The sequence below is a fragment of the Euprymna scolopes genome, chromosome 25, assembly GCF_053919585.1.
Source record: "Euprymna scolopes isolate OS-2025 chromosome 25, ASM5391958v1, whole genome shotgun sequence".
Lineage (NCBI taxonomy): Eukaryota > Metazoa > Mollusca > Cephalopoda > Sepiida > Sepiolidae > Euprymna > Euprymna scolopes.
Genome location: NC_136506.1, coordinates 92,696,967 through 92,720,531, shown reverse-complemented (window position 1 = coordinate 92,720,531; position 23,565 = coordinate 92,696,967). Strand labels below are relative to the sequence as shown.

The window sequence follows — 23,565 nt, the reverse complement described above, 5'->3', positions numbered from 1 at the left end:
GAGTAGGTTTTCCAACATCTAGAGACCTCAACAGTGAAAGGGCGGAATTTTGCTGCTAGACTGGTTTGTTTGGTGTATGTCCGTTGAGGGGGAATACAAGCGGAATGAGTTCACCAGAGCACATTCCACTAAAGTACTTGTAAAACAGAAACAGGGATGCAACATTACGACAATGGGACAGGGGTTGGAGCTTGGTTAATAGTGAGGACCTATTAGATTGGAGGCTCTTTTTTGGACTCTTAGAGAAAAAGATTAGTGCCAGATGCATCAGACTAGATGTAGTACTACTGATACTCCATGCATAGCTTTGGATATATATATAGGATACTCTCAGGTGCAAGAAATTTTCTAGCATGGTAGAAGGAGCCTTCTTACTTTGCATCAGCCTTGGCAATATTTTCAATGTATTTGTTCCAAATCATATCATCTGTGAATGTTAAGCCAAGGTGTTCGAACGAGGAGCTCTCAGACAAGGTGTTAATAGTTATAGCTATCAGTGGTTGAGAAGATTTCTTGTAATTGTTAAAGAAAAGACAAGGAAGGCAGAATGAAGATTCACGATTACGAACGTGAAATTTCTGCTGAATGTCTAGAATTAGACCACGTCTGTAATGAGGACATCCAAAGGGACGACGGCATTACATCAATTGAGGGCAAAATGAGAACATGGCAGCACAGATAGTTTGAGAGCCAACAATGTCACCATCACAAAACGATGATGCATTTTTTGTTCGCAAAGACAAGGCTGCTACTTGCTCTACAAAATTGTTGGTGGCAGTCCTCTTGAATTTTATTCATTCAATGTTTACACATTTTCATTGTGCATTTCTCGAGTTTCAATGGGTAAAAAAAAAATTAACTTTTTATTTGAAATGACTCTTCATGTGATAATGTTGAAAATAAAAGACGTTTTTAACGCCTACATAGACTTATTTTTCTTATATCATCCACAAACCCTATTTAGTGACATTACCCACAAAACATGCCTTTGCATCACTAGGGAGTGATAAAGAGGACGGCCGATGATGAGATGGGCAGACACCGAGATCTCTGTAAAACTAACCTTCATCAGGACCAAATCTGTGACCATGTTAAGTGGATACAAAAACACATCATTGCAGACCACACCGTAGCTCGGGATTTACGTATACAACAAAAAGAAAGAAAATGTTAATAAAGAAAATGATTAAAAAAAAAAACACTTACCATTGTATGCACAAATTTTGAAAAAGGAGATTAGTTCTAAAATCAAAGACTGGAAGCTGAAACCATCCCAAGTGTCAAGAAAATGGCAAACAAAGAAATCTACAGCAGGAAGACCATCCTAAAAATTAAAAGAAAATAACATCAATTACCAAACGAAAACGTCATGTATTATGTTTCAGAATTTTTATAATGACGATTGATCTTTTGTATTATTTATACGGACTACCATTCTAATCTTGCATGTTTTTTTACGTTTTGACCGATGTAACCTACAACCTTCTTCAGGTGAGACTTCATAAACTCTGGAATCTGTAAAAATTTCAAACGTAACTATATCAGCCCAAGTATCGAGTACTGTTGTCATATTTGGGCTTGTAAATCTCCATCTCGTTTGAAAGTTCTTGATAAAGTGCAGAAGCATATCTAATTTAATTGGTCCCATCCATTCTTCTTCATCACAACCTCTCTCTCACATCATGTGATGTTGTTAGTCTTTTCTATAAATACTATTATGATTTATGTTCTTTAGAATAATCTGATTTATTTCCTGCTTCCTTTGTTCCAGCTCATTTGGCCTAGTGGTCTCCATCAATTTTCTGTTTTAATACTTCGTTGTAATGCAACTTCTTATTGCAAGAAATTCTTTCCAAGAATTCCTGCTTATGGAACTCTCTTCCTACTCACTGTTTTGCTTCTATCTACAGCCTTGGTCTTTTTAAGACTAAGGTCAATAAGCATCTCCTGTCTTTGCGATAATCACTTGTCATTCTTGTTAGTTTCTTACATCAAATGGCTTCATGCCTTGTCTCAAGCAATTTCTATTAAAAAAATAGAAAAGGTAGCTACTCTCATTCTGTCAAGTCAACCATAATCATTTAGCTACATTTTTTACATATATATATATATATATATATATATCGATAGATAGAGAGAGAGAGAGAAAGGAGGAGAGATTAATTGCTTAAAAATTATTTTCTTTAAGAATAAAACTACTTGATCAATTTATGTGATTTTCAGAATATGACATCACAAAGACTTAAATGTTTTGGTTTTGATTCTAGCTGATCACATCCAAGTCATAATGATTTTAACTTTTGAAATCTCTACTATAATATTAGGTACAATATAATAATCAAGAGAGAATTGGTTCTAAAGCATACACAAAATCTGCATAAATAAATGTATTATATGGAAGCGTATTCTATGAGCTGGCAATGCTCAACAGCATGCTAGTAATACAGAGTCTAAAGAAGAACGAAAAAGATTCTCACCTGAAGACGATGGAGATATAAGGACACATGTTTTAAGAAGATTTCTTGCACTTCGGTGGGTTCGACCGAAGTTTCAAGAATGGCTAGAAAGAAAAACAAAAAGAAATTGTAATTATTAAATCTAAAAAGAAAAAGAAAAAAAAAAAAGGTTTTAGTCAAAAATTGAGATGGTGGTGGTGATGGTGGGGGGGGGGGGGCGTTTTTCCTCTACACAAGTTGGCGTGGCTAAAAACATTAATTCTTTCACCCTCAAGCAGGCACTTTTCTACAAGGAGGGGGTCACTATTTTTGCTGATATTTTCGAAAGTCATCCCCTCTTTTCGATCAACTAGCCTTAATTTAAACCTTCGCCGCTTCCAGTTTGGCGATGGACGCAACGGCAAAGATGCCACATATTTTTTTCAAATTCTTTTTCTCCTTCACAGTACGGGTTCGAGCCTGCCTGCCTACACCATTTTTTTTTTTTTTTTTTTTTTTTTTTTTTTTTGCGCTCAACATACACCTGGGCAATGCTGGGCACCCAGGCTAGTCTCCAGATAAAATGCAAGTTTTAAAAACAATCGAGATCTCATGCTCTGCACACATCTCCCCATAACTGTCCACATTTAATCTTCCTCTGAGGTCATCGGAACTAAGCGTGTTTTCATGACTCGCATTACACATCCATTCGAGTATCACTTTTGCATCATCTTGATATCCTGTGTTTGAATTTTGTCATGGTTGTTGCATAGCAGGGTCAGGGTTCATACTGATTTTCAATGTTCATTTTCAAGGACTTTTCAAGGCCTTCTCCAAACAAAATTAAAGTTTTAAAGAAAAAAAAAACTTGATATATAAAGAATGATATTATAAACCAAAAAGCTAATATTTTAATTAATATTTAAAATATATTTTAATAGTATTAATTTTAATTTTATTTTTAACTAGCAGGACCCATGTACCAGCATTGCCCGGTGGAAGTATGGCTCCAACCCCACCTGTAAAAACAAAAACAATTAAACTACGGTTGTTAGTGGGAGCCACTGCCATCCCAGTAAAATAGCGGGCACTGGCACCCGTTGCCAAAATGAATATACCGTGCTGAAGTAACAACGTTAGTATCTATAAACCCATTCTTAACATGGGGATTTGATTATGTGCTTTGATTAATCTGTGCTTTCACCTAACGTGTCAAATAAAAGTAGGGTAGTGTGAGGGAGCCTTTATTATTTATGAATCAGAAATTGGAAAGATTATGTTAGGTCTATGTATGTATGAGCCAGTTACGGTCAGTGTAATCACAGAATCTGTGGAACATGTAGAATTCGTCCTAGTGACAACTGGTAGCAGTGGTAGGAATAAATATTAAGAAGGAAAAATAGGTACCGCTTCCTCTAAAGATGTTGTGATGGTGTTGCTCCTAGAATGTAATATAATATTTTATTGTAATGATTGAATGTGTCTAAATGGTGTTCAACAACTACATGAGACAGTGGCTATTAGCCTAGAAGTATTGAATTTGTATGTGGCATCTGTTACTGCAAATCTACGATACTTTGGTTATTATATATTGAGATAATCCGACACAAATTTTTGCTAGACATAAATGATGATTTTCAAGTCCTTTTCAAGATAATAAAAGAACTGAAATGTTTTAAACATCTTAAAATAATATAAAAACTTGAAAAAAAAATCACATACCATCGACGAGTGTATGGTATAGCCACCAATTGAACTGACCATTGACGTAGAGATCTTTCTTATAGGAGAACACATATTGTAGTAAAACATTTTTAAGTACAAGTCCGGTTTGAATAGGAATCTGAAATACATAAAAGGAATTGATAAAAAAATGGGGATCATGGTAAAAACAACAACCCAAGTTTTTCGTTTACTTTAGGTCATCAAAAATGATTACGAAAAATTGAATTATTGACATAATTCTATAATTTTATAAATTAATGCGAACACTAATGGACAGGGCTCTATAGACAAACTTATCTTTAGTTGACCTTTGACAACTAAATATTTCCATTTACTAGCCAAATAGAAAAGTTACTAGCCAAACCCACATGATTTTTTTGGAATATGACATCTTCGTTCTGTAAAGATTATGTACATCATAAAGTTTTTTTGTATTTTTTAATAAGAGTAATTCTAAACATACAACAAATTTTATGTTGAGACTTGAACGTATAAATATTCTAATTTCTTCAGATGTTTTTTTTTAAACAGCCTTCGTAAAAAAAAAAAAGAAGTATATTGTTCTATTAAACTTTTATTGTTTAAATAATTTAACTTTGTTTTATTAAAAAAAAAAAAAAAGCTAAAGATATTTTTCACTTAGCTTTGGAAGATTATCAGTAAAAGAAATACAATCGCTAAAAGATAAGCGTTTCATTATTTCTAGTCGCCACTTTGAAAAATCACTCGCAATGTAGAGCCCTGACGGAGCATTTTATTTTTTCACCATTTTTAACAGAGGATGTATACGAGTACATTGTTTATTTTTAGACTGCACAAATCAAATAAGCATTTTTGCGTGTTCAATCTAGGTTTAAATAACAAAATTTTGTTGTTTTTGTTTTACAGCTTATCAATTGTTTTTTGGGTTATTTAATGCCGAATCCGGTAATATAGGAAAAACATTTTTATGCTTCAAGTTATTTATATCTTCAAATATTTATTCATGGTGCTTATTTTGGTTGTTTTTTGTTGTCGTTTTTTTTTTGTTTTTTTTTTTTACATAGCAGTCACCACTTATCAAAGCCTGGAGGCCACTCGAGGATAAGGGTTATCTTTTACGGCATATCAACCCTTTTCGAGTACAGTCATTTTGACAAAAAGTTTTATGCTTTAAGTTCTTTTTATCATTAAATATTTATTCATTGCGTTTAGTTTGGTTGTTTTGTAGAGAAAAATTATTTTTGGTTTTGCAGAACATGATTGAGTTTTGCAAAGAAAAAAACAAAAGAAACTATCAATGTTTGACACATTTAAAAATCAGGAAGTCGATATCTTCACACAGCCTGATCTGGTATAACCAATAAAATAACAAAGCAAGGACTTAGTTATAAATTCACGTTTGTTTTGTTTTTTTAAATTATCTTTTATTATTTAATAAATCAGTTCAGTTTTTTTTTTAACTTTATTATTTGACATTTTTTCCTCTAAACTTAATTTACGGTTTCTGGTAATCGCATAGTTTCCTGAAAGATGACATGTGGCAGGTCAAATTTTTTCTTTTTTAAATTCTGAATTTATCGAAGTTAAAATAAATTTAGCATTACATATAAAACAGAAAAATAAATTTCTAAATTAGTAAATCAGTCGACATTCGTAGCAGTCCCTTACTAACCCCTTTTTTACAAGGCATCAAAGAGGCACGACAACATATTAGCCGACATACTGGCATATATCCAATATGGCACAACAACATATTAGCCGACATACTGGCATATATCCAATATGGTCAGTAGTTGATATAAAAATGAAGTAGAAGGGATTAAATGAAAAGTAAATTTTTTATATGTTGCAAAACAAATATTTTTATATAAATTAACTTTTTTGACGACATCTTGCTGCCCTCTGCCTGTTTTACAAGTATTTTAATGGTATATGCTTTGACAAACTACAAGCCCTTGTACCGCCTCGGCATAAATACCCTCGACAAACTCAACAAGCAGCAAAATCCCACCCCTACACAGTAGAGATCTCTATATGCCAGAAAGCCTTCTAATCTAACAGTTTCTTCCTCAGAACTGCTAAACTCTGGAATTCCCTTCCAGGTTCCTGCTTCCCCAACTGTACTGGCATGGAGAAGTTCAAGTGTAATGTAAGCAGACATCTTGTTTCTCAACTCCCTACATAGTATCCCTGCAATCATGTCCCAGATAGTAGCCGGCTACATGAAAGTGGCACCATGCCTTGTTTGGGGTGAAAATGCAATTAAAATTTTTTTTTTTTTTAAACATATTTTTCTCTCTTTCTATCTCTCCCTTCCCCTCACTCTCTTTCTTGAAAAGAGAGAAAAATTATATTGTAATGAAAACAGTTCAAGTTGGGACAGCAAACGAGATGGGTTGCGTGCCTCGACGTTCATAGCAGTTAGGGTCGTGATCGAGAACGGATCCTGAATTTAAAGTGCCCCTTTAATGTTATAATGCAATAATTCTACTTTTTGTAAAAAAAAGTCTTTGTACATGGTTTTATACAAACATTGAATTTCAACCCAACGGTCCCTGTCATCAACATTGATAAGATTCTGCCCGTAAGGACGTCAAATCAATCCTAATGACACATCCTTGACGTAACAGCAATGGATGTTTATATCAAACCTCAGTATAAAAGAGATGTGCGTATCGTTTCATCGTATTTAACACACTGGTTGCCGTTTTACTACCTAAACAACCGTTCCAGAAACGTCCACACAACAAACCAACTTTCCCTGGTTCACAACCTATAATGTTACACAACAAAAGCAGCAGCAGCAAGCAGCCTCAGTTTTAAATCCGTTTAACACATTGACATGTATTGGACAGCTTTTAAAGATCTGCTTCCAAACTAAACTATAACAATTTATTTCTTTATCGCTCAAACCCATCTTGATCACTTAATCCCATGTTTTCATGTACATCAAAAATTAAATTTTAAAAAAATATATCAAAGTTTGAAGTTGCATATATTTTGAAATTAAGAATTATGTATATAAAATACATTTGGAAGGTTGGAAAACAAACACAGATAATATTTTTTTTAATTCATTTTGCGCGGCTAACGCGACACCCTGCTGATTACCGCTTTTGAAAATCATACAATTATAAGACCTACGAACTAACACTCTTGCTCGTGGATTAGATCAGGTGAACCAGGAAAAAAGATTAAAAAAAACAGGCTTTCATTGACAAGGATGTATTCATCGAAATATCTGAATTAAACAATAAATTTGTTTATAAAAAAAAAAAAATATATATATATATATATATGATGAAAATAATGGAAATAGTATTCCGACAAAATAGAGAAAATAAAAAAGGAACAAACCGTATTATGTGTTCACCAACGTTTCGTCTTTATTTCGAGGAAGTCTCGAAATAAAGACGAAACGTTGGTGAACACATAATACGGTTTGTTCCTTTTTTATTTTATATATATATATATATATATATATATATATATATATATATATATATATGAGTTGTTTTCTAGCCTTCCAAACATATTTTATATATGTAATTTATTAAATTTAAAAAAAAATTTTTTTTTAAAAGTTGTTTTTTTTTTATAGCAAAAAAACAATTTGTTATGATACCGAGCAAAGGATTCAACTTTTAGGAAGAAAAGCTAATATTAAAGATGGTGAGGGAGTGTCGACGCTTTAAACTGAGTTATCTCCTTGTAAGGTGTTAAAAAAATTCCAAGATGGCTACCTTCAACGCGCTGTCATAAAAACATTTTTCCACTGTAAAAAAAAAAAAAAAAACTACTCAATCAAATTACGTGAAATTTTTTTTTGAGATCTTCAATCCAAAACAGATACATACAATATAACCTTTTTTCTGATATATTCATTTTTTTAATGTCATGATTAAACTGTACAAGTACCAGATATTGGGAAAACAATAACCATCTAATTGATTTCAAATGAATGAATGATATTCAACAGCAATAACTCGAATAATCAGGTTGACAAGAAGGTTCTTGCAGAATTTTTAATTTTGATTTCAAATGATGTATATTCAAATAAGTTTTTATTATAATACCTTTATTTTATATATTGTTTATCATAATAACTTTACTTTATATATTGTTTATTATAATAACTTTACTTTATATATTGTAAAGAACATTTTTCGCTCTATCTAATCGTTTTAATTACAATCAAAACAATTATGTCTTCTTTTCAGGACGCTGAATACAAGATGGGAAAAAAAGCAAATTCACACAATTTTTTATTTTAATTGAAGCTAGGCCAAAAAGCTGCTGAAACAGTTTGCAATATCAACAAAGCACTTGTCCCAGGAACCACTACTGAACGCACAGCACAATGGTGGTTTAAGAAATTTCATGGTAGCGGCGATGAGAGTCTTAAAGATGATGAGCATAGGTAGTGGTCAGCCTTCGGATGTTCGTAACAATTAATTGAGAGTTAAAGCCAATCCATGCACCACTGTTCAAGAACTTGCTTCTGAATTAGCCGTAACATATAAAACGATTTCCAACCATTCGAGAGAGATTGAAAAGACAAAAAACTTGATAAATCAGTGCCTCACGAATTGAACACCAACCAAAAGAAACACCGTTATGAAGTGTCATCTTCCCTTCTTTTACGCAACAAGAAGGGTCCATTTCTCGACCAGGTTATGACTCGTGATGAAAAGTGGGTTCTTTACGACAACCAACGACACTCAGCTCAGTGGTTAGACGTTGATGAAGCTCCACGACACTTCCTGAAGGCAGAGTTGCACCAAAAGAAAGTCATGCTGACTGTTTGGTGGTCTGCGACCGGTCTCATCCATTACAGCTTTTTGAACGCAAGCAAAGCCGTTACAGCGGAAAAGTAGTGTCAACAAATGGATGAAATGCATCACAAACTTTAACAACACCCAGCATTAGTCAACAGAAAAGAACTAATTTTCCTCCACGACAATGCCTGACCGCACGTTGCTAAACCGATCCAATAGATGTTGAACAAATTTGGCAATGAAACTTTGCCTCATCCGCCATACTCTCCAGACCTCTTTTTCAAGCATCTCAACAACTTTCTGTGTAAGAAATGCTCCAAAACCCTAAGCGATATCAAAAACGCCTTCATCGACTTCATCGCCACCAGAATGCAAGATTTTTAGATGACTCGCATGAATACACTTGTTTTGCATTTGCAAAAGTATGTTCACTCTGATGATGCTTATTTCGATCAATAAATTTTTGCTCAAGCCAAGATATGTTCACCTGAACTTAAAAGTTAAAAACTGCACAAAACTTTCTTGTCAACCTGATATCAAAATTCATTGTTTAATATTTGTATTGTTTTGTATGTGAAATATAAGCAGTACAAATTAATAGACATGAAAATAAAAAAAAAATTTAAAAAAAACGATTTACCTGTATCCTGTCAACATAGCGCAGCAAATCATCAAATTTCTGTATTTGATAGTAAGGTACATTGCCGGGAAATAACACAGAGTTACTCATTGTACTGTGGAGAGCCGTTTCAATGAGATTTGGTTCATCAACTGGGAATGTGACAAGAGTCTTGTGCCTTTTTGAGAGCTGAGCAAAGAAAAAAAAAAAAAATTGTTCAATTCCAAGACTCACAAAGTCCGGCACTTGAAAGCAAACATTTTTTTTAAATAAATAAACATTTCAAATATAACTTTTGTTGTGAACATAAATCAAAACATGCAGAATTATTTAGATAGGACTAGTGGTGGTGGTGGTGGGGGGGGTCACCCGGATTTGCCTGGTCGTAAAATATGCTTAAATATAATATTTTAATTTGTCCAAATTTCATTTATATTAAAGAGTCGTGATTTTAAAAATAAAATTAAAAAAAAAAAAAAAAATATTTAGGTGCCATCAGCTAGAATTGAAACTGAAAGCAAAACTGTAGCATTCAAAGCTGATGATGTTACCACTGTACCAATGTGACACGCAAATGAACTGATTAAAAATTTTAAATAAACTAAGATGAATGCGCAAAATGTATAACGATGTTTTCAATTTTGACCCTTTAAAAACTATTTTAACTAGCTAAAGACTCATAAAATAATGGTTCATGAAAAATCCAAGCATTTGAGGCCCCTAGCACCGCTTTGCGACTTTTAATTTCGGAAGAGATAAAGTTTGAAAATATGGAGACAGACAGACAGACAGACATTGAGCCTTTTATATATTAGATTTCCTACCACTGATTGCTATGAGAAATAATACCCTAGTCAAGATCCCATCTTTCAAAATCTTCAGCTTTAACATTCACAGGAAACATGAATTGGAACAAATACATTGAGAGCGTTGCCAAGGCTGCTGCAAAGAAGTTTGGCTCCTTCTCCCATGTTAGAAAATCACTCACACCAGAGATCTTTACAAAACCACAATTCGCCTATATATGGAGTATTGTTGCTACATCTTATCTGGTGTATCTACCATCAATTTCTTACTCTTAGACAGGATAAACAAAAAAAAAAAAAGTTCTGCACTATCAGCTAAGTTTGAACCTCTGTCCCATCACCACAATTTTGCATCCTAGTACCTGTTTTACAAGTACTTTAATGAAATGCACACCGATTAATTCTTAAGTAGATCTATTGTTGCTACATCTTATCTGGTGTATCTACCATCAATTTTTCACTCTTAGACAGGATTAAAAAAAAAAATTTAAAAAACGTTCTGCACTATCAGCTAAGTTTGAACCTCTGTCCCATCGCCACAATTTTGCATCCTAGTATCTGTTTTACAAGTACTTTAATGGAATGCGCATCAATTAATTCTTAAGTAGATCTATTCACTACATTAAAATCAAAATGATTACTGAATAAATATACTATCTTATAGAATAGTAAATTAATAAAATGTCATTTCGCAAAGGAATATGCAAATTGATTAACTTCAAGATACACAGTCATATAAAGTTGAACTATGAAATTGATATTGAAACTAAATTGCTACACCATTCAACTTCATTGACAGATCAACGAACAACCAGATCTCTACTATTATATAAAAATCAGTGTTTGTGTGTGTGCGCGAATTTTTTTCCGAATTAGTCCACCGGGTAAATTATTCCTCGTAATATACAATAATCAATAGAAGATTGATTCTATAATAATACATACGCAATCTGCATAAATTAAAGCGTATTGTACGACCGGGCAACGCCGGGCTGCCAGTTAGTACTCTAATAAAGATAGATGAAAACATCTGGTGCTTCTATATTAAAAGAACAAAAAATTATTGAATCTTAAGTAAAATAAATGGTACCTATGTAATTGTAATGCCGCAACTAGTTACATATCCAACAATTACGAAAAACAATTAGGTAGAAAAATAACTATTCATGAAGGAAAGACATTTGAATTGAAGAGTTAACAGGGGAGGTAATTAAATTTTCTATTTCTCACAAATTCAACCAGTTATTTTTTTTATAAAAAAATAAATACCAACAGTTAAAAAAAAGTTGGGTTTTTTTTTTAAATCGACGAGTTATGTATACATGTTATGTTTATTTTTGTTTTCTGAATTCTGTCTGCTACACATTGTTTCAACTGAGTTACTTCCCCTTACGTTACGTGGCATATGTCCGACCCAGTATATAACCTTATCAAAATGTTTTATGAATAATTATTTTTCTTTGTTTTCTATAATTTTTTGGGTCAATCGATGCCTCCGATCAGTCTCGAAAGACAAAGGATACCTCTGTAGGGGCAGTTGCGCGTGTAATTGTGAGGCAAGGGTCGCGCAATCTCTAACCACACCTCTCCTGAATCGACACTGTTGGGGTCCAGTGGCAAGGAGAAAACCAGGACAACTGGAAACAATGCCGAGATAAGCGGAGAGCACATACAGCACCTGGAAGTCCCAAATGGTCACCCATTTAGTACTGACCAGGCTCAACGTTGCTTAACTGCAGTGATCCAGCAGGAACTGGTGTGTCAACGTGATTATGTCCTATATTTTTGGATATGTTACTGTTTGTGGCATGACAATTACATAGGGACCAATTTTTTTACTTGAAATTCAATATTTTTTTTTTTCATTATAATTAAGAAGCACCAAACATCAAAAATTTAGAACTGACTTGAAAAAGATCTGCTTATTTTAAGTGTAGGATACAAAAAAAAAATATGGATACTTACAGGACTTCTGGTAAGGGAATCTTCTATTGCAGTTCCCAATCCTCTCTGTTCTTGAACATCCTTGATAATTTTTTGCCATTTTTTGTCCTTAATCCGAAAAAAAACCTTAAAATTAAAAAAAAAAAAAAAAAAAAAAAAAAAAAGAAAATTAAATTAATTTTTTAAAACAAAGATTTTTTTTTTTTTTAATTCAAAAGTTCATGTATTTCTATTTTTTTTTATGTAGCAAAATTGATATTCGGCTTCACAACATTCATATATAAAATGAAAGGAAAATGAAAAAAGAAAAAAAGCACTAAAAGAAACAAAAAACAAACACAAAACAAAAGAAACGAAAAAATGAAAGAAACAAAATAATGAAGGAAATAAAAAAACGAAAGAAACAAAAAACAAAAGAAACAAAAAACAAAAGAAACAAAAAACAAAAGAAACAAAAAACAAAAGAAACAAAAAACAAAAGAAACAAAAAATAAAAGAAACAAAAAACAAAAGAAACAAAAACAAAAACAAAAAACGAAAGAAACAAAAAAAACAAAAGAAAAAAACAAAAACAAAAGAAACAAACAAAAAACGAAAGAAACGAAAAAACTAAAAAAAAATGAAAGAAATGAAAAAAATGAAAGAAATAAAAAACAAAACGAAAGAAACAAAAAACGAAAAAAAGACAAAAGAAACAAAAAACGAAAAAAAACGAAAGAAACAAAAAAACGAAAGAAACAAAAAATAAAAGAAACAAAAAACAAAAGAAACAAAAAACAAAAGAAACAAAAAACAAAAGAAACAAAAAACAAAAGAAACAAGCAAAAAAACGAAACAAACAAAAAAAAACAAAAAACAAAACAAAACAAAAACAAAACAAAAAAAAACGAAACAAAAAAAAACGAATCAAATAAAAAAATGAAACAAACAAAAAAAAAAAAAAAAGAGAAGAAAAGGAAAGAAAAAAGCGAATGTTATATTTTGTAAGTAAATGTGTACTAACCTGGTGTCGGGGTAAAGAAATTCCTAATAAATCTGGACGTAAGAGTTTGTAAGTAAAGAGTAAACCAATCAACGGAGGCGTATTTCCCTGAAATCAGAAAAACAAAATTAATGTTAAATCAGAAACATTTTGGTGCATCGGAAAAATTTGTGCCCACTTTTTATGCTTTTAATTTTTTTGTTTTATTGATTTTTTTTTTTTTTTTTTTTGCTTAAAACTTTATTTTCCCTTGTTGGTACTAATAATAAAATGAATATTTACTCATTTTAAACGACCAGTAAAAACTAAAATCTGTAGATCATCCCTTCCTCAAGTGCGTTTTTACATTTGCAAAAAAATATATTAACATATTACGGCAATCCCATTGTTTTTTTGTTTTTTCACACTTTACTATTTTCCAACTGCACGTCAAGGCTTCGTTTTTTATTTTTTTTAACAACCAACGATTTTTCTTTTTATTTACCCAAAACCACACACACCTCCAAACACCCGGGCAATGCCAGGTACCCCTCGCTAGTTTATTACTAAAATATAATTCTTATAAGAAATGAATAGGACATAAAAGTGTATAGCACGAGGTTTTAATCAGAATTTCATTTAGTTCTGACGATCTCAAGCAAATTTTTATCATAACCTGATCGAGGTCAAGCAACATTGAGCTAAGTCAGTACCAGATGGGTGACCAATTTGGGAATTTCAGGTGCTCCATGTAGAAGGACACCTCCCTGCAGAAGTTGCAAAAACCTAACGTCGTCATCTCCCCCAAAAGGGAATATACATACGACTAGGGACTGCTTGTGAATTTCATACTCCCATGGCATTTCCTCCTTTGGAGGAAACTGGTTAAACCCGCAGAGGGTTAGTGTTATTTCCATTTTCCAAATCAAATGTATCTTTGATAGTTTCTGCGTTTTAGCTAAATATACAGATGGAAAAGCGGAAAGTAACTGCCGTTCATATTTTATTACTGAAAAATAATTCTTACAAGAATTGTATATGATAAGAAAGTGCATGCGGTTTTATTTAGAAGTCAGTATGGGTGCCAGCATTCGCAAGCTGTCTTGGAACTGCATTAATTGGTTTCACAAAAAAAAAGTTTTTTTCTATATTATTTATTTTCTTTTTCGGAATCCGTTGAGATGAGGTTTCATAATTTATGTATATACGTTATTTTTTTTTTTTGCGAACGGTTATCCTCATTTTCATAGTTGGTGTTGTTGTTTCACCATGTATTAAGCACCTAAAGAAGGCCAGAGGATGAGTTGGTCGAAACATGGTGAAACAACAACTACAAAGATGAGGATAACAGTCTCTAAAAAATGAATACACAAATTTTTTCCCCTCTTGCTTTTTTTTTTTTTTTTTGCATTATCACTTATTAATTAAAAAAAAAAAAGATTTAATACGACAGGCAGACTGAGAATAATGAAAAGTATTGCAAATCTCGACACACCATCATCTCTAATCATAAAGAATCGAGATTTCAAAAATGTAAAGAGACATCACAGCCATTTTTTCTTGTTCTCCGGTAGCACTCAATATTACTTGTTCGAAAAAGCAAGTAATATTGAGCGCTACCAAAGGACAAGAAAAAATGGCCGTGATGTCTTTGAAGTCTAGACAATGTCTTCAAAATAAGAAATAAAAAAAATGGTAGACACCAACTCAATAAATGTTACCATGACATTTATTAGGTGGGTTTCTATCACCATTTTGTTTTATTATTTATTTTGAAATGATTATAGAGACTTAAAAGACATAAAGAGGCATGGCAACCATTTTTTTTGTTTTCCAATAATAGTCAATATTACTTGTTTTTCGAACCAAATAAACATTTTACATTAAATAAAAACACTAAAAACTTATCCAGTTATGTAGAAAAGTAACTTATATTGCCTTTGATAACATTTATTTGTTATATATTTGTCTTTTGATAAATTTTTTGTATCTCTGTGGGTGGTAATACAAACCCAGATTTTAATTTTATTTTTATTCAGTATTTATTTATTTGTGTAAAAGAAAAACTTTCTCAACAAAAGAATAAAAATAAAAAACAAAAACAAACAAACAAAAAAGACACACACATTCCATTACTTTAACAATTTTTATTTTGTTTCAAAAATAAAAAATAAAAATTTTATAAACTTTTATTTATTAGTTTTATATTAATTCAATAAATGTTTGAATAATTAATGTTTTGAATTATTTGGATTCTTTGTCACTCACACTGAAGATTGAACCTTCAACCTTCAGGAGAATATCACTTTTACAATTGATTTTTTCAAGTAATCTAACCACTGCACAATGAGTATTTACAGATAGTTCTAGTACGAATTTTGTGAGGCTTAAGCCTATTTTATTCCTTGTTGTAAATATCACTATTTAATATATATATATATATATATATATATATATATATATATATATATTATATATATATATATATAACTACTTAATTTACTCACATAAATTAATATACGAAAGTATAGATTTATGCGTAAACTATTTACTTCAAAAGTGCTCAATAGAAGAGAAGCATATAAAAACGATAAACAACCACAGAATTTGCGCATAAGCCTGAGCAGTCCTAGAGTGGATGAAACGCCGAATATTCAGTGTAGCTTAATCGCCATATATATTTTATAAATTACTATATATATATATATATATATATATATATATATATATAATATAAAGCTGAACGTCTGTGTGTATGTCTGGTCACAAATAGGCTCCTATATGGTTGACTATTATAGAAAACTGATCACATATAATGATAGAAGATTTATCGAGACACAGGAATGGGTATGTTTGATCTGGCATAATGATGATTCATTAAAATTGTGGGATTTGCGTATGCGTCTGGTCCATAAAGTATGGAAATAAAAAATTAAAAAAGAAACATTTACAAGTGTTTTTGATATAGATGTACATAATAATACTCTGATAAGTATGTTTTAACTTAAATAGGGATGGTAATAAAATTGTGGGGTCTGCATTCGTGCCTGGTCTCCATAGAATGGAAATAGGCACAAACTTTAATAAAGACTTTTCATATCTATCTGTGTAAGTATAATTTGATAATTATGTTTCAGTTTGAAGAAATATGGTATATTAAAATTATGGAGTGTTCGTTCGCGTCTGACCTCCATAGAATGGAAATATGTCACAAAGTCTAACAAGGTTTTTTAATATAGATCCACAGAATATTGTGATAAGTGTTTCAGTGTGAAAAGGTATGGTATAATAAATTATGGGGTTTATCTATTTTAATTTTACTTTCATCATATTTTGCTTTGGTTTTGATACCCCCAAATTCGAAGCTATCTCTTTACAACCCTCCCTTTTCATAACCTATCATACTTTCATAAATCAGAGTCTATTTTCTGTAGCCTGTTTTTGAACCCAGTCAACGACAGGTACTTTTCCTAATATATATATATATATATATATATATATATATATATATATATATATACACATGTAGATATGTATATTATTATTATTATTATTACCTATTTATTAATAAGATAGTATGTGTGTTATTTATTTGTGTGTCATGCTTACATCCGAGTGACTGTCGTTTAATTGTTACGGACTTCCATTTCTAATAAATAATTTTACCAAGAATTCTTCACAAGTTTTGGTTTCAGTTTCGATTCAAGCTGATACACTCAAATCATATGGATATATATTTGTTTTGAAATCGCAACTTTATAAGATATAAAAATTGAAAGAACATTAACTCTATAATAATATATACGAAATCTGCAAGAATTAAAATATCATATTTAAGCATACTTTACTACCGGGCTACGCCAGGTGTCCCTGGTAGCTTAGATAAATACTTTTGCAGTTTTAACAAAAGAGCTACAATAATATCAGAGCGTCTCTACTTATGCTGAACATCTACTGAATGTCAACATTAATATATGGTACTTGTACAGTTTAATCAAGACATTAAAAAACGAAAATATCGAAAAAAGTTTAAATTGTACGTATCCGATATGGAACTAAGTTCTCCGAAAAAAAATTTAACTTAATTTCATCAAGAAATTTTTTCTTTTACAGCAAAAAAAACAATTTGTTATGATACCGAGCAAACGGTTCGATTTTTAGGAAGAAAAACTAGTATTAAAGATGGGGAGGGAGTCTTGGGGTTTTAACTGGAGGTATCTCCCCGTGGCATGTTAAAAATTTCCATAATGGCTGACTTCATATCTCATAAAACGTGTTTTCCCGCTGTAAAAAAAACAAAAAAAAAAACAAAAAAGAAAAAAAACAACTATGTGATCAAATAAATGAAATTTTATTTCGAGATCTTCTCATTTTTTTAATGTCTCGATTAAACTGTACAAGTGCCTAATATATTACATACGAATGAGTCTTCTGTGAACTTTCCACAGGTCCCACTAGTTATTATTATTATTGCTTACTTATCACTGTATATATTTATCATTTATAATTAACAGTTTCCATATAGTGTTAAATTCTCTACTAGGTCTACTTGAGTAATAGATTGTTGTTCAGCTTCTTGGAGCAGTCTTACTCTTCTCCGTTCTTCTTTGTCTAAAATCTTGACTTTGAAAGTTGAAGGTTTAATTGGGCGACTGAAAAATACAATTGCGAATTACTTAGGACCTCTATCCAGTCATGGCTGACAGAACGAGATTATGTTACGCCTGTGAAGTAAATAAAGGGTTCCGTTCGAAATTCCATCCAGATGAGTTTGAGAAGATACACCTGAAGAAGGTCAGAGGCTACAGTGACTGAAACATTGTGAAAATGACTCAAGATGAGAACAGTAGTCTACTAAAGAATTCAAATAACTAATTGTATTCTCAAAAAATTCAGAAACATAATTCATGTTTTATTTCATGTTATTGTATTTTTTATTTTTTTTTTTACATGGTAGTCACCACTTATCAAGGCCCAGAAGCCACTCGGGGATAAGGGTTATTGTGTGTACAGTAGTCAATGGGATAATATCGTAGTAATTGTTAGTAATGGAGATTTGATAAAGTGTCTTACTTAAGGGGGCGGTTTATCAGGAATTTGTTTATGTTGGACTTGAAGACATCCAAGTTGTAGTCAGGTGAGAAACAGGAAAACGGGAGAGAGTTCCACAGGCGTGCACTTCTAAGAAAGAAGCTTTGCTCATGGAATCTACGTTTTGATTTAGGCAAAGATAAAGAATGGGGAAAATTATTGACTTAGGGAATTCTTGAATTGTCTCCCCTTCTGATGTCCAACGTGAACAAGTTTCTGATGAGCCGTTCCACTTAAGTTAACAAATTTACCGAACTTCCATTACTATCGATTACTATATTGTCCTTTTGACTACTCTACACTCTTTAACCCTTATCCTTGAGTGGCCTATCGGCCTTGATAAGTGGTGACGCCTATGTAAAAAAAAAAAAAAAAAAAAAAAAAAATGTGTGCTCTTCAAACTGAAACCAAAAAAGTTCACCCATGAGAGTAGTTCACAAGTGCTGAAATAATCTTACCACTTTCTTCCAGAGCATCATCAACTCGTTTATTCGTAATAATGTTACATCTTGATATCTGGTGAGGAAATTCAAGATGTGACAGATGTCAGGTAACTGAAAGAGTAAAAAAAATAAATTCAGAATCACTCAGATATTTCTGTATAATAGATTTAAATAAACTCATCCTCATGGTGGTTGCATGTAAGGCATCCACAACCGATATTAAGCTAGGTTTCATAACAAATTGTTTTTTCGCTGTAAAAAAAAAATAAATAAAAATAAAAAATAATTGATGAAATAAAGTGAATTTTTTTTCAAAGAACTACATTCCATAATGTGAATACGTACAACTTAAACTTGCACCAGACCAAATGTGACAACAGTACTCCATACAGGAGCGAATGGTGGCCTTATACAGGTACAGCATACTTTCAGGTGTAAGTAATTTTCTAGCACGGTAGAGAGATCCCACCTTCTTTGCAGCAGCCTTGGCAATGCTCTCAATGTATCTATTCCAGTTCATGTTCCCTGTAAACATTAGGTTAATGAGTTTAAAAGAAGTACTTTCAGGCAATGTGTTCTTGGCCATTGCTTTTGGTGGTAGAGAAGGTTTCTTGTAGTTATTGAAGGAAACAAGCTTAGTTTTGACAGCATTGAATATGACCATTCATTTTTTTTTTTTTTTTTTAATTCAATTTTCACCCCAAACAAGGCACAGTGCCCCTTTGAAGCAGGGGGCTACTATTAGGGAATTAATTAGCGGGGTCATTATGAAGGGAGAAGAGTAGAAAGATGCTTGTTAACATTACACTTGAACTTCTGCATATCATTGCAGTTGGGAAAGCAGAATCCCGGAAGGGAGTTCCAAAGACCCGCAGTTCTGGGGAAGAAACTATTGGAGTAAAAGGCCTTCTTGCATCTAGGGATCTCTACTGTAAAGGGATGAGACTTAGTAGCTTGTCGGGTTTGTCGGGGGTAGTTACGTCGGGGAGGTACAAGTGTTTGCAGTTCGTCAGAGCATTCACCATTAAAGTATTTGTAGAACAGGCAGAGGGATGCAACATCTCGTCGATGGGACAGAGGCTGAAGCCTAGATGACAGTTCAGGACCTATCAGGTTGGCGACTCTTTTTTGAACCCTGTCCAGGAGCGAGAGACAAGCAGCAGATGCACCAGCCCAGATGTGACAACAGTACTCCATACATGGGCGAATGGTTGCCTTATAAAGGTATAGGATACTGGCAGGCGTAAGTAGTTTTCTAGCACGGTAGAGGGAGCCAACCTTCCTTGCAGCAGCCTTGGCAATGCTATCAATGTATCTATTCCAGTTCATATTCCCTGTAAACGTTAGGCCGAGGAGTTTAAAAGAAGTACTTTCAGGCAATGTGTTCTTGGCCATTGCTATTGGTGGTAGAGAAGGTTTCTTGTAGTTATTGAAGGAAACAAGCTTAGTCTTAGCAGCATTGAATGTGACCAACCATTTTTGTCCCCATTCCACTACGGATTGGAGGTCGTCCTCTAGTGTTTCTGCCATTTCCTTGGATATGTGTTCATTTGTTTTCCCCTCATATCTGTTATAGAGAGTGGTGTCATCAGCAAATATACCCATCTCCGAAACAATATTATCAGGGAGGTCGTTTATGAATATCAGGAATAATAGAGGTCCAAGGATAGACCCCTGAGGTACTCCCGCATTTATGTCATATTGTTTGGATGTATGTCCGTTGAGGACAACTTTGATTTTTCTATTACTTAAGAAGGATTTAATTACATTATGAATTCTTCTAGTGATTCCATATGATCTAATTTTCCTTAGAAGACCATCGTGCCATACCCTGTCAAAAGCCTTAGATATATCAAGGGCCACCGCTCTACCCTCCCCTGTTTTATCCAATGAACGGTATATACGTTCAGAAACTACAGTTAAGATATCTGCTGTTGAACGGGCTTGCCTGAATCCATATTGTTTGTCAGTCAGGAGTTTAGCAGCTGTTAGGTGCTGGACTAGGGCTTGATTAACTAAGGACTCAAATATTTTGGCGAAAAGCGGGAGGAGGCTAATGGGGCGATAATTTAGTGGGTCAGTTCTTTCACCAGAATTCTTGAAGACTGGTACCACAGAGGCGGTTTTCCAGCAGTCGGGAAAACAAGATTCGTTAAGGCATTTATTGTAAAGTTTGGACAGAACTGGAGCAACCTCGGCAGAACATTTTTTTAATAGCACAGCCGGGATGAGATCTGGTCCACATGCTTTTGAGGTGTCTAGGTTTTTTATAATAGCATGTACCTGAGAAGGGGTGATTTTCAAATCGTCAAGTGTGGCGTCTGTTCGCAGAGGAAAATCAGGGAGTGAGTGGTGTACCGAGTTCAGTGTGGAGTTTGAGGCAAACCGACTGGCAAGCAGATTAGCCTTGTCAGTTGCCGTGCAAGCAACCTCATGATTGTTTGTTAGTGGGGGAATAATTGACTGTCCATTATTAATTACGCTGTTGTAGATTTTCCAAAAATCCCGGGTTCCTAATTTCTGTGCTTCGATGCGCTTTCTGGTGGTTTCAGAGTAATCTGTCTTAGCTGTGTCTATCACTCTCTTACAATTATTTCTAGCTTCTATAAACTTCTGTTTATTTGAGCTGGACTTATGTCGGTTGAATTTGCGGAACGCATGCTGCCTTTGACAAATGACAGCTGCACAAGCAGAAGTAAACCATTGGGGAGAGTGGGGCTTGCTATAGTATTTCCGTGCGGGAACATGTGCTTCAATAGCAGTTTTGAACCATTCAGTTGTCTCATTTGCACACTGTTCCGCTGGAAGAGTAAAGATATTTTGCCATGGGGCATCTCTGATGAGCTCCCTGATGGCTTCCCAATCAGCCTTTTTGTAATACCTCGTTGTTTTGAGAAGTGAGTCATCAGTTTTAGGGCGAGAATTTAGGCTGATTTCTACCATTATCACAGCGTGATCAGCATTCCCGAGTGGGCTGTGGGCATTTGTTGTACAGTCATTGGGAACCGTTGTCAGAAAGAGATCTAGAAGTGAGGCATGTTGATCGTGCTGGTCTGGGAAACGTGTCGGAAATGTAACCAACTGAGATAGGGAATGAGATATAGAGAAGCTATGAGTTGCGCTACCAGCTACGTCTGTGTGATTTGAGAATCCTAGCCAGTTACTGTGGTGGACATTGAAGTCACCAAATACATGTATTTGTGCGCTAGTATCGAGGGAGAGTGCTATATCTATGCTGTCTGAGACTTTGTTTATTAGGGTACAGTCTTGGTTTGAGGGAGAGCGGTAGAGAAAATACAAGTAGCTAATATTGTGTTGCATATTTAGTCTGAAGCACATAAAGGCCTGGCCCTCTGATTCTAGTTTTATTTCTCCATTATCTCCATTTTATCCCCATTCCACTACAGTTTGGAGGTCATCCTCTATGTTTCTGCTATTTCCTTAGATAGGTGTTCATTTGTTTTCCCCTCATGCCTGTTATAGAGAGTGGTGTCATCGGCTATTATACCCATCTCTGAAACAATTTTATCAGGGAGGTCATTTATGAATAATAAAGGTTCAAGGATAGACCCCTGGGGTACTCCCGCATTTATATCATATTGTTTAGATGTACGACTGTCAAGGACAACTGGAATTTTTCTCTTACTTAAGAAGGATTTAATTACATTATGAATTCTTCCAGTGATACCATATGATCTAATTTTCCTTAGAAGACCATCATGCTACACCCTGTCAAAAGCCTTAGATATATCAAGGGCTACCGCTCTACGCTCTACTGTTTTGTCCAGTGAACGGTATATACGTTCAGAGACTACAATTAAGATATCTGCTGTTGAACAGGCTTGCCTGAATCCATAGTTTGTCGGTCAGGAGTTTAGCAACTGTTAGGTGTTCGACTAAGGCTTGATTAACTAAGGACTCAAATATTTTGGCGAAAAGCGGGAGGAGGTTAATGGGGCGATAATTTAGTGGGCCAGTTCTTTCACCAGAATTCTTAAAGACTGGTATCACAGAAACGGTTTTCCAGCAGTTGGGCAAGCAAGATTCATTAAGTTATTTATGGTAAAGTTTGGAAAGAACTGGAGCAACCTCAGCAGAGCATTTTTTTTAATGGCACAGCAGGGATGAGATCTGGTCCACATGCTTTTTTACAATCATTCAAATTTGACAAGCGACTAATTTTTTTTATCAAAATAAAATGTACATTTCAAAATTTTATATTGGAAAATAGAACTCGAGTTAAGGATAAATAAATAAATTAATAAGTTGACTTTTAATCTAAAGAATGTTATTAAGGAACATTAATTTCTTTTACAAAAAAAAAAAATATGTATGATAGTATTTTTTTAAATAGACATTTAACTTATGAACTTATTTCTTTCTTTACTTGAATAAAAATAAATAAAATAAAATTTGATTGTGGGTGCTTGTACATGAAAAGCTTTCAATATTTTGAAAAATAGAAATATCTTTTAATGACTTGTGTTTGGGAAAGATCTATTCTCGAATACATAATTACTAAAATAAAAGAATAAAAAACTGAACTTGCAAAGTCAGTTAAATTTAAAAAAAAAAAAAAACTTAGAAAAGACAAAAATCCAAAATCAGTCTCTTTCTGCTCACTCTACATATTTCTTATTTTCCATCAGTTTCTTTTTTTTCTCACCCCCGCAACTAATTATTATTGCTCTATCTAGCATACTGAGCTTTCTTTATCTGCTTGTAATTGTCTTATAAATATTGACACTAATATTTATCTGGACTTTAGGTTTACAGCATTT

General features: G+C 33.2%; 1 protein-coding gene across 1 annotated transcript in view; it reads right to left on the bottom strand.

Annotated features, from left to right (window-relative positions):
- LOC145247511 (centromere protein I-like) overlaps positions 1-23,565 on the bottom strand; it is a 107,068-nt gene that overhangs the window by 45,361 nt on the left and 38,142 nt on the right. The window contains exons 5-11 of the mRNA XM_080109325.1: positions 18,800-18,895; positions 13,293-13,379; positions 12,311-12,415; positions 9,561-9,728; positions 4,158-4,278; positions 2,478-2,560; positions 1,207-1,324 (exon numbers count right to left, since the gene is read on the bottom strand). Coding sequence (XP_079965451.1) covers positions 1,207-1,324; positions 2,478-2,560; positions 4,158-4,278; positions 9,561-9,728; positions 12,311-12,415; positions 13,293-13,379; positions 18,800-18,895 — 778 coding nt within the window. The remainder of the gene's footprint in view (positions 1-1,206; positions 1,325-2,477; positions 2,561-4,157; positions 4,279-9,560; positions 9,729-12,310; positions 12,416-13,292; positions 13,380-18,799; positions 18,896-23,565) is intronic.